General features: G+C 41.7%; 1 protein-coding gene across 1 annotated transcript in view; it reads right to left on the bottom strand.

Annotated features, from left to right (window-relative positions):
• Nucleotides 1-16696, bottom strand: part of CNTNAP5 (contactin associated protein family member 5) — a 512649-nt gene that overhangs the window by 370538 nt on the left and 125415 nt on the right. Inside the window, exon 2 of the mRNA XM_048484843.1 lies at nt 10010-10120. Within this exon, the coding sequence (XP_048340800.1) occupies nt 10010-10120 (111 nt within the window). The remainder of the gene's footprint in view (nt 1-10009; nt 10121-16696) is intronic.

The following is a 16696-nucleotide window of genomic DNA, read 5'->3' as shown; positions in this document are numbered from 1 at the left end:
TATTCACAAAAAGTTACAATGCTTTTATTTATTTTCACCCTTTTCAGGCCAAGCTTGACCTGTGTCCCTTATAAGACAACAACTAAGTGCCTGTAACTGAAAGTAATCTCTCTTGTTGTCATTAATGATGACAACATTAATGATGACACCCCCCCCCCGCTAGTAGGGTCCCCTAACATCATTGGGACCCCTCCTCATTTTTGGAAGAGGGTGGTATATGGGTCTCGCGGGCCCTATTGTAGAATGTACCTGTTTTAAGATTTTTATGTTTTTTGTATGACTTTATGTTGTTCACCGCCCTGAGCCCTCCGGGGATAGGGCGGTATAGCAAGTTTAATAAATAATAATAATAATAATAATAATAATAATAATAATAATAATAATAATAATAATAATAATAATAATGTTGTCATTTTCCACTCTGATGGAAAATGCAGGAAGGTACCCGGGGAATGGGGGGAGGGATTAGCGCTCCTCATTGTTGTAGCTGCTGGGTTCTTACCAAAGGCAGTTGTGGTGTTCAAACAGCCATGAAACCAGTTCTGTGAACCAAAAGATTTTTTCCCCCAAATATAAGTATGCCAAATGGAAAATTGCTTTTAGAAATGACAGAAGTGTAAAAAGGCAGTTTGCAATACCAGCTGTTCAAGGAAATGTTGAACATTTTACACAGCCTGCACAAACCCAACTAATACACTTGTGATGCCACTCATGGGATCCTGGCCACTTCCTTCACTAATCTGTTTTGAACCCTCCCCCTCCCCCCACAGGCACAAAATACTGGCAGCAGAATTGTTTCTTAACCTTTCAGCAGACAAGAAAGGTGAGTGGAGAAATGGCAGGAACAACAAACTGGGAAATGTGATAGTTACCTTTTTAAAATGTACCCACACACTGCTTTTGTGACATGATGTGGAAATGTCAGCATAGAATCATGTAAGCACAGTGAATAGGAATGGTTTTACCTGTCCTCCCCAATTTATCCACTTCAGTCCTGTTCTGTAGCTAGGGTTGCAACCTTGAGGGGGGACTAGAGACGTCCTGCTATTACAATTGATCTCCAGATGACAGAGATCAGTTCCCCTGGAGAAAATGACTGTTTTGGAGGCTAGACTTTATGACATTGTACCCTTCTGAGGTCCTTTCACTCTCCAAATCATGCCCTTTTCAGACTCCACTCAAAATCTCCAGATTTCCCTACCCAGAGCTTGCAATCCTATCCATCATCAACACCTAGGAGGCTCTGATAGCTTCAGCAATGGATCTCTTAACTGCTTTCAACTGGAAGGGAATTCTGTCTAATGGAGAACACATACTGAAAGATTACAACCTCTTCACCAAAACATGAGACCCAACTGAGACCCCTTCTACACAGACCTTAACGGAAATATAGAAACTCGTTCTTGAGAGTTCTGTTAAAGCTGAACTCACATGAACAACATCACTTTTAACAACAGAAAATGATATGGAATACCCCACACTAATTTCAACAGCCCCTTGATATAGTTGGAGGTATGAAGAATACAGAGCCCTTCGGGGGTTGGGCGGGATATAAATTTGAAAAATAAATAAAATAAATAAAATAAATAAAAATAGATGTTGCCAAGTTTCTACATCTCTTTCAAATTTTTGTTCTCTAGCATTCAAGTTAAGAACATTTTCCGTGACAGAATGAATGGCTTGTTATGGTACACTTGCATTTGAAGTAGCATTTCATATGTTGTTTTTAACACATCAATGTTTCCAAATTTGGGCTGTGCTTATTACCTGAAACTTAATATTTAGGACTGCACTATTTCTAAATCCTAGTATTCATATGTATGTTTTTTTATAAACTTCTCTTTGTGTTCAACTAGAAAAGCAAGGTAAAGTAGAATAAAATAAATATTACAAAATAAATATAACAAAATCAATAGTCTGAAGATTTAGCACACATCTGGAGAGAGTCATAATAAAAAGGCCAGTGAAATGGAGTTTGTAACTCAAGCCTCTTTTCTACCTTGATAGTTCTTTCTAGTGCAGTGAGTAAGAGAGCAGCTGTTTCAAGAATAATATTAAAGCCCCTCTCCTGCAAGCAAGGCCTTGTGCAAGCAGAATGTGCTTGCCTGCATATTAATTATTCTGTCCTTTAACAACTGAAGTCTGTAAACCTTTTAAATGCAACCTTTCATTATTTATTCAAAAGCTTACATTGTATTGTGTGAAACTGTGCAAATATGACTAATAAACCTTCTGCTAATATAGAACTAGGTCAAGCTTGATTTAACTTTGTATATATTTATCCCAAACTACTAAAATGCCTTTTTGTTTGCACATATTCTCCAGGCTCCTGTTTTACAATATTAAATGGCTGAATGTATTCCAAAACCACATGGTGTGTTATCGTTTCTACAGCATTTTTAATATTGTGTGAAGTGCCGTATAGCATTTATGTTACTCTTGTTTAAAACCCACATGAGGAATTACATGGGCAATTTATGTTTCTGGTCTTGAGCTGTAGATTTATAAAGAAAATTCATCTACTGAAGTTAAAATCCATGGTTGGGGTTCAAACAGGGGAGAGTAATATTCCAAATCTTTGAGAGGAATCACAGGAGGGCAAAGAATGTGGAAGTCTTTTCTCTCATCCTCAAAATCTCCTCCATTAGGATTTTGTATACTTGAGCAGGCTAATTTCCTGTGTCCTTTCCCCCTTTAACTCTCAACACTCAAAGCATAGTCACTCATCAATATTTTTCTTCTCTTTTTTTGGTAATTTATCAAAGCATATTTTTCTGTACACCTGATAAATCCTCCGTCAGCAGGATTCCTACCTTCTCTATGTTTTGTAACATTCCTGACTGATGATCATCATAAAATACTGATGGGTACCTGCCCTGAATATGTCTAGGGGTCAGCAAACTGCATAATTGTTTAGAAGCATCAGCTGCAGTCTACTTACAGGAGATTGATACGGCCTGCCCCCAACTCCCATTGCTCACTGGCACCCCAGTGGCCAGTGGGAAGAAAAAAAAATGACTGTCAGGTGATGGCATGTCCAATTCCTCCATTGTTGGTCCCAAGCCTGGATGTGAAAGGAGGAGGGCTGAACATCGGGTTATCAACCTGTCTCCATAAAACCCCAATTGTTATGGAAACAATAAAAATAACTTCAGGTATTTTTGGTAAACCAGACAGAAGTTCGGCTTCACATGATGTCAAAGCAAACTGGTACTGGTGTCCGGTACCTGATGTCAGAAACTTTCTTCTCTGCCAAAAATATTACATGAGTTGGAACATGGAATGTACCCTATATCAAAGTGAACGACTTGTCCAACTCCTATGGGTATTTGATGACTATCGGCTGGACATTCTAGGTGTCAGTGATGTCAGGTGGACAACAAATGGCCAGCAATGGCAATACCATCTTGTATGCAGGTCACGAAGATCGGCATGAATGCAGAGTAGGCCTTATCCTGAGTAAACGCGCTGAAAAAGCACTCATTGGTTGGCAACCCATCAATGACTGGATCATCACAGCATGTTTTGCAACTGTTGTACAGGCGTATGCACCAACAGACAGTGCAGATGATGCATTTTATGAACAGCTCCAAGATGTCTTTGCTAACATACCAAATCATGACCTAAAGCTCCAGATTGGTGATTTCAATGCACAATTAGGTGGCAGCCCACAAGGATTCGATAATGTGATTGGAGCCTACACATCTTCTGCTCAGCTCAGTGAAATGAAATGAGACCTTTAATGGCATATCAGTTATACAGTGGAAGTTAGATTAATTTAAAAGCTTAGCTCAGTGACAATGGCAAGTGATTTCTGTCATCATGTGTTGGAACACATATCTCCAACATTAAAGGATCCACAAGAAGACTTGGCAGTCACCACATGAGCATACCTTCAATTAAATCAACTTCATCTGTATCCGAAGTGGAGGTCAGCAATGTGTGATGAACAAGTTTTGGTGCTCACCAACCATTGCCCTAAAGACCAACCTCCACCTATCCACCTCCATTGTGATCCTGACAGCCATTTATGCTAGAGCAGGGGTAGGGAACCTGCGGCTCTCCAGATGTTCAGTTGGCCATGCTGACAGGGGCTGATGGGAATTGTAGTTCCTGAACATCTGGAGAGCCACAGGTTCCCTACCCCTGTGCTAGAGTAATCTGGAAGTATCAACAACAGGCTTGATGCCTTCCAACAGAAGTGCCTATGCTGAATCCTGAAGGTCTGATATTATGACCACGTCACTAAGAGGTGCTCTGAAAGAGCAGCATGTGTAAACTCCATGCCATCATTGCACACAGAAGACTTCAACTGGCTGACCATGTCTGGATGGAGAACAGTTGGATCCTAAAGATGGCAATGAGGTGGATCCCTCCTGATGCCAAATGATAGTGAGGATGCCCCCTGAAACACCTGGAGGAGAACATTCAAGCAATACCTGAAGGTACTGAATATTGCATGGGGAGAGGCTGAAACACCCAAGACCAGAAATGCTGGAGAGCATGTGTTGCCCAATATGCTACTTAGCATGTTGGATTTGATGATGATTGATGATGATTGGTGGTGGTGGTAGTGGTGGTGGTGGTGGCATGTCCAAGGACAAGGCTACCTCTCAGCACCCAGCAATAGAACATTCCACGCCCCTCAATGCCCACCCAGGGCTCCTGGAGAACCCCACAAGCAGCAGCCCTGCACTTGGACTTACCAAAGGATAAGGGACCTCCAGGTTAGCCAGAAGCTGGGAAGAACTGCAGAGAAATGGCAGGTGAGTCTAAATAGTAACAGCAGGCCTCTAGTTCCAGGTAACAGGGTGGAAGTAGCACAGCCCTAGCCAAGCTACAATTAGCAGTTCTCTGCAGCCTTAGAGTGTGGGGTTGGACAAGTAAAGAGCTCATGAACAGAAGTCAGAGTCATGTCTTGTTTGTTTTGGAAGGGTAGCTGAGTCCCTACGAGGCCAAGGTAGCCTACTTTGCAGGTTGGCAGAGTGGCACTCATGAAGTAATGACTTCTGGGTGATGTCCTGCCACTCTAGGAATTGCTAGTTCTACTTCAGAGTTTTTGGAAATTGCTCTGTAGGCATGAAATCAGGGTTTCCCCAGAGGTAGGACTGCACCATCAGTGCTTCATGTTGCTCCGCACTCTACCACCAGCTGCCAGCTAGTGGCTGGGAAATCCTGGCCTAATTTTACACTGATGCTGGCTAAAGAAAAGTTTATTTGTGTGATTTTGTGCATATCTAACATTTTGTTTAAACTGGGCTATCTACACCTATATATGCAATTTTAGTATGCCTTAGATTGGTGATACAGGTGAACATTGTTAATGTCACATGAGAAGGAGCTCAGTTTAAAATAAATATTGCAACATTACCTGGGTAAGTTATTTTTGCCAGTTTTCATTTTCCATTTCCCATGGGTTGTGTCTGGATTCCCATTGACTTTCATTTAGTTGTGAACCTCAAGTTCCCTCAGTTACTGTGGATGCTATGCCCAATCAGAATATTGATGTATGTGAAGAAGGGACTTTAAATCCCTCCCAAAGGGCCTTCAGGAAGGCTGAAGGCCCTTTGCCCCTATCTCCCCATCTGAATGAAGCATTATGTGCACAGGAGTTGAGAGTGGGGTTGCCAGTCTCTTGTCTAGGTGGTGCCTAGAGGACCACTGGAATTACAGGTCACCTCCAGACTACAGAGATGAATTCCCCTGGAGAAGATGCTGCTTTGGAAGATGAACTCTATGACATTATATATGACTAATGTATCTACCCTTCCCAAAACCAACACTTTCTATCCCCCACCCCTCAGAAAAATTGCTAGGCATTTTCCAAACCTAGCTGAGAGGGTGACATTACTGAGAGACACAGTAGAAAACCCTAAAACAACCCATTTACAAATATATTAACAGGTGCTAGCATCCTTAGAGTTGCCAACAGGACCTTGCCAAAGACAAACATTTATAAGACTTATCATATATTTGTTGATTTCAGTGTAACCTCTAGGCTTCTTGGGATTGCCATTACTTAAACACAGTTCTAATAATTATCTCATAGAGGCCCTTTCCGCACGGGTGGTTAATGGCGCCCTGGGGATGGCAAAAACGCCGTCCCCAGGGAGCCATTCGCGACAGGCATGCAGCTGCTTCACAGTCACAGCCACCGCCTCGCGCCCACCGACGACGCGGTAACGGCCGCTGTTTTCTTACCGACCTCGCATTTCGGGAGCAAGGGTTTCGAAAATCGGCAGCTTTGAACCGGCCATGCCGGGTAGAACGGCAGCTGGCTCCAAAACCCTTCCCCTCCGATTTTCATTTGTCTCCTCGCCGTCCTGGTGCGGTCGGAGAGCCTGGGGAGCATTCCCCCCCTGCCCTGCTTAATCTTGAGCAGTCAATGCATGGCTGGATGGCGTGTCTCCAGGCCTCGGCAATGCGCCGGACGGCCAGAGACATGCCGGGTCGGCCAGGCAACGGTGCTCCGTGGCGCTGTCATCCTGGCTGTTTCTGGGACCATTAGTGCGAGACCGGTTCTGGGGGGTTAAGCTTCGGTGTGGGATGCTACCGAACCTAAACCCCCCAACGACGTTTCATGCTTGAAATGGCCTTAGTTTCATGAAAGTTCTGCATACTAGGACATGAATACTGCAGTTTATAGTTGGAGAATTTCAGGTAAAAGATGATGACTACTACAAGGCCATCTAGACAGTTAAAGGCTAACCAGATATCGCCAGGTGGTGTGATAGGTAGTGTCAACCAAGGACCACAGAGTCCTGGACCCTCACTCTGCAGTAAACATTTATGTTGCTTGCATATTCTTATCCCACCCTATCTATTACAGTTAGTTTATTTCTTGTTGTAACAGAATCCAATAGTCTGTCTCAATTGGCCACATGAGACTTAGTGATAGAAGATGGACAGTCAGGTCATAAAATAATTGCAGTGAGGATCAACCAGATTCCTTCTTACAGCCCTGTTTTATACACTTTAGAACAGAATAAGCAGCTTATAGGATTGGATAGAAGGTTTTATGACCAGAATAAGGGATGACTCATCTCTTTGCTCTGGTAGTGTGCTTCAACATGATCATCATGAGACAATGGTTAGACTAGGATCAGAGAGACTCATATTCCATTTGGAAGATCAGTGTGTGACTTTAAGCCTGCTTCTCTTTCTTTCAACCCTATCTACCTCACAGTGTTTCTGGCAGGATAGGATGGTTGGGGGAAGAACTGTGTTTATTGCCCTGAGTTTCTGGGAACTGGGGTGAGTTAAAAAAGTAATAGACTGACAATGGATAAACAAACAGATCTGAAGCCCATTTTTGTATACTCCATTATAACACTGAATAGACACACACACACGCACACACACACACACACTGAACCAATAGACATATCTTCCCAGTGAAAATGTGCTGAGCTAAGCAGAAATGGATGGAGAACCTTGATTAATGAAACATCAAATCAGCCTTGGAAATATCACTCAGAGAAGTATAGATCTGTCTTCACTGTGAAAGAAGATTTGCCTAAACCAACTACTGCTTGTTGTCATTTCCTGATTATACTTGCAGAAATCTGCAAGCCTCAATTAATCATAGATATACTTTGGTCTGATTTGATGATCTTCAGTTGTTCTTGTCTGTTAATAAACAAGGAGCATCAATTCAGTGAGCTGGGGCACTGGTGGCATAAAAAAATTGATGCTCATTTAAAAAAAATTCCTTTTCAGAAAATTAGCTGTAGAGTGTCACAGCATGGGTTATTTCAGGGCATACTCACCTAGCTAATGTGTCAGAATGGCTACTGAGGGGTGAGCAGGTGTGGATAGTAATTCTGGACTCTAGATCACTACGTTGGCACATTTGCCAGCTGGTAAGTGAAATCACGGAGCATGAAATCAATTGTGGAGCAATCTATGCAGGAATTGACTGTGCTGATTTTGGCTGAAAGAAGGTGCCCTTCAAGCCACAGGAAAACCAGACAGCATCATTCACATCTCTCCAGTGTCCACACACCATTTAATAGTTGAGCTGAGTTTTTTTTCCAGACATATATTAGTTCAGTAATTATACTAAAGTATGAAGCCAACCTTTGACAGTCTTCTGATCTGAAAAAAAATCCTTCCTAATCTTTACAGTTTTATGACAATGGTTTTCTAATCCTGATATATTTCTAGCTCTGCCCTGAATGGCCAAGGATGATTTGATTTTGTCAGATCTTGGAAGCTAAATAGAGTCAACCCTCGTTAGTATTTGAACTGGAGACCACAAAGAAAGAACAGGGTTGCGACACAGAGGCAGGCTATGGCAAACCACTTCTATTCATTTCTTTCCTTGAAACATTGTTGGATTAATAACAAAAGTAGCATATGCTACAGGCCCTGCACTAAATCCAACAAACAAACAAACAAACAAATGTCTGCAAGCTGGCTGGTGAAATCATCATGACACTTTATTCTCACAATCTGATAAAGCTATTGAAAGAATAATGTTTAATTGTAATTTTCTTACTTTGGACATTTAAAATTGATACCTTTGTGTAAGTAACAGCATTACTGAAATGTCAGTTATTTGTTGTATTATCAGGCTGTATAACAAATGAAAAAACTGAATTACTTTACTATGTAAGTAAATAATTTATGTTTTAATATGTATGTGCATTAAAAAACATAGGGCCCCTTTAAAACGTTTGCTACAGTTTCTGTCTGAAAAGCCTATTGGGGTTCCATAAGTCAGTCATAACTTGATAGAATTTTCTACCACACTTAGAATTCCAATATGACCTATACAAATGGGTTATATGATAGAAATTAGAGATATAAAGAAATGACAGATAAATAAAGCCAGTGTAGCAGGAAGGAATGAGATGATGACTGGAAGCACAATCATGTCCAGGGTACTTCAGGCAAAATGTTGCTTAAGACAAGGCCCCTTCCACACACGCAGAATAATGCGTTTTCAAACCACTTTCACAACTGTTTGCAAGTGGATTTTGCCATTCCGCACAGCTTCAAAGAGCACTGAAAGCAGTTTGAAAGTGCATTATTCTGCATGTGCGGAATGAGCCAAGGGACAAGGAAAACGAACAAGAACAAAAATGAAGAGTACAGAAGGGTTGAATTTCAGAACGATGAGACTGCAATGTCTACAGAAGAGAAATCCAAACCATTAACAATAGGCTTCAGGAGCATTGGTGTAGGGGAGGAAGGAAGTTCTTAATTTTGAACGTGGATCTTTACACTGTTTGTGACTTCTTCTGATGTTATCTTAGGGGCAAGGGAGTTATTTCTCCTTTCCAAACTAGTCTGGCAATATATTAAAAGCCCCACTACATGTGGAAGGAAACTCCAACATGACTCTTCTTCCATAATTGGATTGTCCAAGCTCCCACAAAGTTGACACTAGTGTGGGAATCAGCTACTTTATTGGTTCACATGGTTCAAGATAGTATGGGTCATGGATTTGGTTTCACTGAGGGGAAAAAAGAAGACCTAAGAATTCCAGACAATGTTGAATTGTATAAAATGGCCTGATCTTATTAGATTTGGAAGCTAAGCAGGGTCAATACTTGGATGGGATACCATCAACTATGGCTCTGCAGAGAAAGGCAGTGGTACACCACTTCTGCTTCTCGCTTGCCTTGAAAGCCCTTTGCTGGGGTTGCCATACGTAGGTTGCAGCTTGACAGTACATGCATAAATAAGAATTCCAAGATTCTTTAGGTATATGGCAAGATTTTTTTCAGACTGAATCTAATTTTTGAAGGATGCAGATCTAGCCTGTAATGGCTAAGATCTACAATTTTCTCATACTCAAGTACAAAGACATCTGGCTTAATTCCTGGAATTAATTTCTACCACCCTTTGAACTTTGCATTGCAATTTCCCAAGTTGCCATGAAGTAACACTACCTATGGGATATTAAGGTAGGTTTCTACTCAAGCAGACTCTGAAGGCTCTAGAAAGAAGGACTCATATGAATTATGCATTACAGCAATATTATGACAGCCAGTGATCTTACCGTCCCATCTGTTGAGCTTTGCAAAGCTGGGTCTGTGATTGCTGGAGAGCTCGGAGGAGCTGTCAAAGGCTGTCATGGGTAATGAGAATACCAGTGGCTCCTCACAATTATCTGCAGAACAAGAGAAAGCAGACATCAAATATAATGGAAATACAGGGGTGGGTTTCTTTTGCAGCCTTCTGATTTCTTTTGTTGCTTACTAGTTAATGAGCTTCTCCTAGAAGTCTAACTTTTATAATAAATTCATCAATAAACTGACCACCGTTCCCTGCCAACAGAAAGTATTTATATTTGACTCAATTGACATTGCAATGGAATATGGGATAAGCTGTCAACAGAACTTGTGGAAAGCCACCCAAGTCAGTAAAGGACAACATCACCTACCACTGCATTGCTTTTGGCCTAGTTTCTAGTGAAAAATATGCCACGGCCAAATAACAGCATCCTAGGGATGGAAAATGCCATCCCTAGGAAGCTGTTCGCACAAGGGGCGCTGCTGCATCGCAGCAGTACCGTCCTGGCCATGCCAGAGTGGCGCGAAGGTGCCACTTTAAACCTCACTAAACTAGCGAGGTTTTTGCAAAGTGGCGCCTTTAGACCGGCGCTGTGCGAACAGCACTGGTGTGGAGGGCCGCGCGCTTTTGGTAGCTCTTTCTAGTGTGTAGCAAGGCTACTTGCTTACCAATATCTGTTTGTGCTCCGGGCAGCTACAAAGACATGCCCATGCTGCCCTCTGACCCACGGGGGTCAGAGGACAGTGTAGGCATGTCTGTGCAGCTGCCCAGAGCTGAACGAGATGGCAAGGTAAGTGCCTTGCACATACCCTGGGTGGCTCCATGTGGAGCTGCCCCTGTGGGCAGCGGCACATCGGGGCTGCCCACGCAGGACCGTGTGAGCAGTCCCAACACCCCACTGGCTTCATTTAAGCCGGTGGGACATTGCTGCCACCAGCTGTGCGGAAACAGCCCTGGTGGCAAACTCTGTCCTCTATCAGCTGTTCAATATATGCCATGTTGAAAATATCAAGGTGGGAGTATGCTCATTCTCCCTATCCACCTTCACCCTGACTGCATAAAGTTATGAATAACTCTTCTTTGAAAAGAGAGAAATAAGGGGTAGTGCTAAGCCCTGAGCTATAGCGGATTAGTAAAGTCTTAAAACAGTAATGGAAGAAAATCTCACAGGCTTAATTAGATTACAACTGTGACTGGTGTTAGGGATTGAAGTTATATTGACAGAATAATTGTGTTCTCATTCTATACTGGTTTTATGCACAGCTCTGTGTGCTCCAACTGGCTACTCTAGGGATGTTTTCACATAACAAGGAGACAACAGTAGAGGCTTACAAATGTAACATGTCCTGATGCAACCATCTGTGTCCTCTGACTGCGTAATTAAGCCAAGTGTTATAGGTATTAATCAACTGAATTCTTCAGGCAACTGTCTTTGTTGTGTTATCATTGTCATCATGTGTCAACTGTACACCTCCTGATTAACTGAATGCAACCATGAGGTTGCCAAAATAGCTTCAAAGGATTGCTAACTGAGTTCCAGTGGACAGGTTAGAATGTCAGTTTTATAGCATGCCACTTTAAAAAAAGGATATTATTATTATTATTATTATTATTATTATTATTATTATTATTATTATTATTATTATTATTATTATTATTATTGATACAAAATAGTTATACACAGCAAACAAGATCAATATGCTGGATTTTGTATTATTATTATTATTATTATTATTATTATTATTATTATTATTATTATTATTATTATTATTATTGAAATCTGTTAGAATGGATCTCATGACTGACACTTGCATTCTCCCCTCTCTTTCAGGTACTGCTCTTGCAAATGAAATCCAATCTAACAGGAATGTGAATTAGCAGCCTAAAGAGAGTTCACACTGTTGTGGTTGTATTTATGTTTTTCTGCTGAGTTAGACTGTAAGCATCATAAGAAAACTTTAAATGTCCAAGTGGTATGTACTACCATGACCCTGAAATTTATGTTCCTGGAAAAGGGCTCCCATTCCTTGCAATCATAACCAGAAGTGTATTCAGATTTTTCACTGCAGAAACTTTCTCTGAGCCAGCCTTTTCAGCTTTTACTTCACTCCCCAGATAAGTGGCGTGAGTCTGGGGGAGCAAGGTGACCTGGCAAGTGGTGTGAGTCTGGGGGAGCAAGAACATAGAGAGGCAGCATCAGTGAAAGCATGAGGAAAATCCAGAAATGATGTCTTTCCTTTAGTAATCAATGCAAACTCAATCGAAAACCCCCAGAATTTTTGGTGACTCCTAGAGAGGTGTGATGTCACTTCTGAGTTTTCCTGTAAGTGACATCATTCTGTTGGCATTTTTTTCTTTTTGTCCTGCCACCTCTCTGAGTGGTGGCAGTAAATGAGAGCCAGAGGCTGGAGATGAAACAAAGAGGACAGCCCTAGGCACAGCTGCTCCTCAGATGATAGAGTGAGATTGCAAAGGCATATGGAGGAGAACAAGAGAACCATGAACAAGGGTAGCAATAGCAGCAGCACCCACTGTGGCCATCCTGTTCTATTTCTGGGTGACTGTTTTGATTATTGTTGATTCAGCCACATAAAATGCCAGAGTGGGCATCAGCCAAACATTCCCCCATGAGGATCAGAACAGCCCAAAGGCATTACTGCACTGACAAGATAAGGGCTAATGCTGGAAGAGATGGTCATTCAGATATATGGATCCCAGATTATGAGCAGCTTTCATCTTTTTTGTTATCAGCTATGAGTATAGGAGGAGCCGCATGGCGTAGTGATTAAGTGCTTGCACTGCCACTCACATGGTCAGGAGTTCGAGCCCCCTGTGGGTCAGATATCCTGGCAGCTGGCTCATGGTCAACTCAGCCATCCATCCATTCCTTGGTCAGTAAATGAGCAATTCCAGCCTCATAGCTTCAGGGGGGTAAAAGAATAGCTGGGAAAGGCAATGGTAAACTAATTCCCCATCAAAAAAATGGCTTTCCTAAGGAAATCACTTGCTTTGCAGTGGTAGACTCCCAGGGTTTGGACACGACTGAAGGGGAAACTTTACCTTTTTATGAGTATAGGAGGCCAGCTCTTTCATTACTTGATCTTATGGAAGCATTCTTATGCTTGAGCCCACACATCCATTGCTCTTTTGAACCCACACTATTTTATAATGTAAACAACATTTTCAGACAAAAACAGGTTTGCTCATTTTCTAGTCTACTACATGCTTTCAGTCCTAGTTAGTATATACAACAATGGCTTTCACTCAAGCATAAAACCACTGATTTCAGCTCTGTCTCCTTAGGAAAAAAACTTGAGCATATAATTAGTGGAGAAGACCTGCAGATTAGCAAAATCTCAAGCTCCACAAGCAGGTTTCAGCTCATACAAATATGACTGTATATGTGTGAGAGAGTGAGAATACTTCATTAAGGTTAGAGAATCAAGCCATGAAATGCTTCCTTTTCTGCCCATTTTGAATTGGGCTGCCAAATTCAGCGATTGTGATTTTTCTCAGGCAGGATTTAGCATCCTATTCCAAGCCACTTGCCAGGATTTGTTATCACCAAAATCTTTTATTCTGCTCCCCAATCAGCCTTAAGTACAGATTTAATGTGCTCAGTCTTTGCAAACTCATCCTACCCCAGCTCCCTCTACAGTTGCTGCCCAAGGAAGGGATGATCCAGATACGGATCTCATTCAGTAACTGGAGCATAACATCTGATCCTGAACCTGCTGGGGATGCATGCTGTGGAGCTAAATGCACTACATAGCCACATTATGTCAATCAAGGGAGAGGGACAAAACCATCTACAAAATACTGTCACAGACATCTTCTCTATAATTATGTAGCTACACACAAAGATCAAACAGAAGGAGCTTGTTCTATATTTTATCTGTATATTGATTTGTAACCTCCCTCCCAGTTTATCGATTTAAAGGTTAAAATACAACAATATTTCAACAAGACTGAGTTACATTCTGGGCACAAAAAGGTGAGAAGCCCCAGGAGACACTACAGCTGTTCAGCAGCTGGCTGAGAGGATTCTGCTCTCAGGCAGAATCCGCATGGGCCAAAAACAGCGGTGTGAAAACAGTGTGAAAATGGGTGCTGTGTGGTTTCCGGGCTGAAGCATACGAAGGTTTTAGCAGTGATTCTCTTCCTGATGTTTAGCCTGACTCTGTGGCTGGCATCTTTCCTGGAAGATGCCAGCCACAGATGCAGGCGAAACGTCAGGAGAGAATGCTGCTAGAACACGGCCATACAGCCCGGAAACCACACAGCACCCAAGTGATTCTGGCCGTGAAAGCCTTCGACAATACAGTGTGAAAATGGTTGAACTTTTTTCCTAGGAGGAAAGTGTTTACAACATTTTCACACCATTTTCACACCACAGTTTTTGGCCTATGCGCCTCAGAGTGGAAGCATTAGGTTGGTCTTTCAGTTAACTTCAGTTCATGGGGTAAACATAGCTAAAAAAAAAAGTACCCCAGTAACCAGCTGCATTCACCTTCTAGTAGCTCACTCAGTCCTCCAGCAAACTGGATATGAACTCACCATACCTACCTAGACAGGTAGGATGGGCAGTGTGTGTATTTTAGCTTGCTCCTTCTATTGCATTCTTTCCTACCAACCTCTTTCTGATCCAACTCTCTCCCAAGCACCTTTCAGCAGGATGCTTCCTAACTTCATCCATCAGGAGTCTTCCTCCTTTTATCTATCTGCCCTGGCAGAAGGCCACACCTTTCTTGGCCTGTTCTTCAGTTTTTCATACTTCTTTGGAGAGAAGTCCTTTGCACCAACAATGGATACATTTTCAGGTTGTTCAGTCTGTTTGCAACTGCAGCTACATTTACAAATGTTTCTAACTCTGTAACTCAGTAAAGGCAACTAAAAGTAAGATTTATGATCTTTCACATTCTTACATTTGGCTCAAAATGTGATTCCAAAATATGATCTAAACTAGAAAAAAGACAATGTTTACATTCCAATGATTACAAATTAGTAAAAGACAGAGGTACTGTTATTTTATCTACTGTCATTTGTGTCAGTTAAAACAGGGAGGGGTTTAAAATCATATAATTAAATAATCAAATGGTTCACTCAGTCATTTATATTAGTAAAAAGAAATCTAACAGGAACATTAAACTTTTGATGACAAAAGTGCTTGAAACAGAAAACAGAAAATCTTCGCCATTTGGGAGATGGTTCTGCTGCACATTGAAAAGCACTGGTGTGATCTGCCCTCTGCCATCCTTGGCCTTAGTTTTTTCTTATTGCACAGAAAAACCAAGTTGGTCTGCGGAGGGCAGATCAACTCAATGCTTCTCAATGGGAGGTAGGGGGGTCTTTCCAATGCCTAAGATTCTTGTATTTGTAGCTGCGTAGTTATAGTTTATCAAAATGTAAAATGTAAAAATGATAAAAAACTATATAATGTTGGAATCGGCAGGACTAGTTAAGTGCAACTATGTACTGTTTGAACTGAAATGTACCCAGCATCAGAGCCTGACGATCAAATGTCCTGGGACAACCTTCAGAAAGTGGTGGCAGGGAGAATCCCTTCAGCTGCACACAAAATGTCAGGTGCAAGCAGAGGGTGAAACTGACCAGAGAGCAAATTGGTTGGGCGAAAAATATAACAAGCCTCTTGAGCTCTGCATTCTGCATAGCCAGGCAAGAGATGTCTTGCAGGTGATTTAGGGGGAACAGGTGTATCTTGAAGGGGTTTTTTTAGACATCTTGCGCAGAAATAAGGCATCTTAAGGACATTTTGGGACAAAGGCTGTGGAGTGCCTTTCCAGATGCCTGTTTTTGTTTTTGTTTTTGCATCCTCAGGACGACTTATGTCAGTTGTGTGAAACTGACCCTAGTTGAAGCCATACTTGTCTGTTGTGTCATTACTTGGGGGTGGACTGTCAAGGCAACTTCTCTTTGCCTCTTTTTTATTGATCGGAATTTTACAAAACAGTACAAATTGGTTCCAGTGACTCCATGACACCAGAACTGCCAAGAGACAAGGACTGAGGGTGGGGGGACAAAATTCACGGGGTACAAGCCAGGTGGTAGTCCTTTGAAGCCAGCATCATACCGCAGTCATGAAAGGCATTCACTTTTTAAAACTTGTAATATAGTTTTGCACTTCAGTCACCAGGGACATAGAGAAGGCAGAGCCGAGTAAACAAGAGTTGTACTGACTCTGCTGGCCAGGCTTTTCTGCAACATTTACTAGGTGCTTGCTTGCTTCTCAGATTCTGCTAATCCCATCAGCACAGCACCAGAGCAAGGCAAAACCATTCAGTTCAAGCTGAACTGTTGGAGGTTGCAGCCTCCAAATAAGATAATTATATCCATCCATTTATGGTTTGTGTCTTCCTTTAGAGCAAATTGTGTTGAAATCATCTTACATGCTGGACTCTTACATGTGCTACATGCCCCATTATGACAATTATGATAAATACTCCTGATACTTTTCAAAATTTCTTTCTTACTGAACAATTGTGTGCCTCATTGAGAAAGTGGCAAAATTTCTGAGAGGTAATATAAAATTATGCCATGAAAAGATCTGAGAAGCTACTACGCATTTTATTATCCCTGTATCTATTTTATATAACTCCAAATCTCCTTTTATTTTTAATTTTTGTTGTGTTAAGTTCACAGGATCATGTATATA

The sequence above is a fragment of the Sphaerodactylus townsendi genome, linkage group LG02 (assembly GCF_021028975.2).
Source record: "Sphaerodactylus townsendi isolate TG3544 linkage group LG02, MPM_Stown_v2.3, whole genome shotgun sequence".
In the NCBI taxonomy this organism is placed as follows: domain Eukaryota; kingdom Metazoa; phylum Chordata; class Lepidosauria; order Squamata; family Sphaerodactylidae; genus Sphaerodactylus; species Sphaerodactylus townsendi.
Note: the sequence above shows the minus strand (reverse complement) of the source record. Positions and strands in the feature narration are given on the sequence as shown.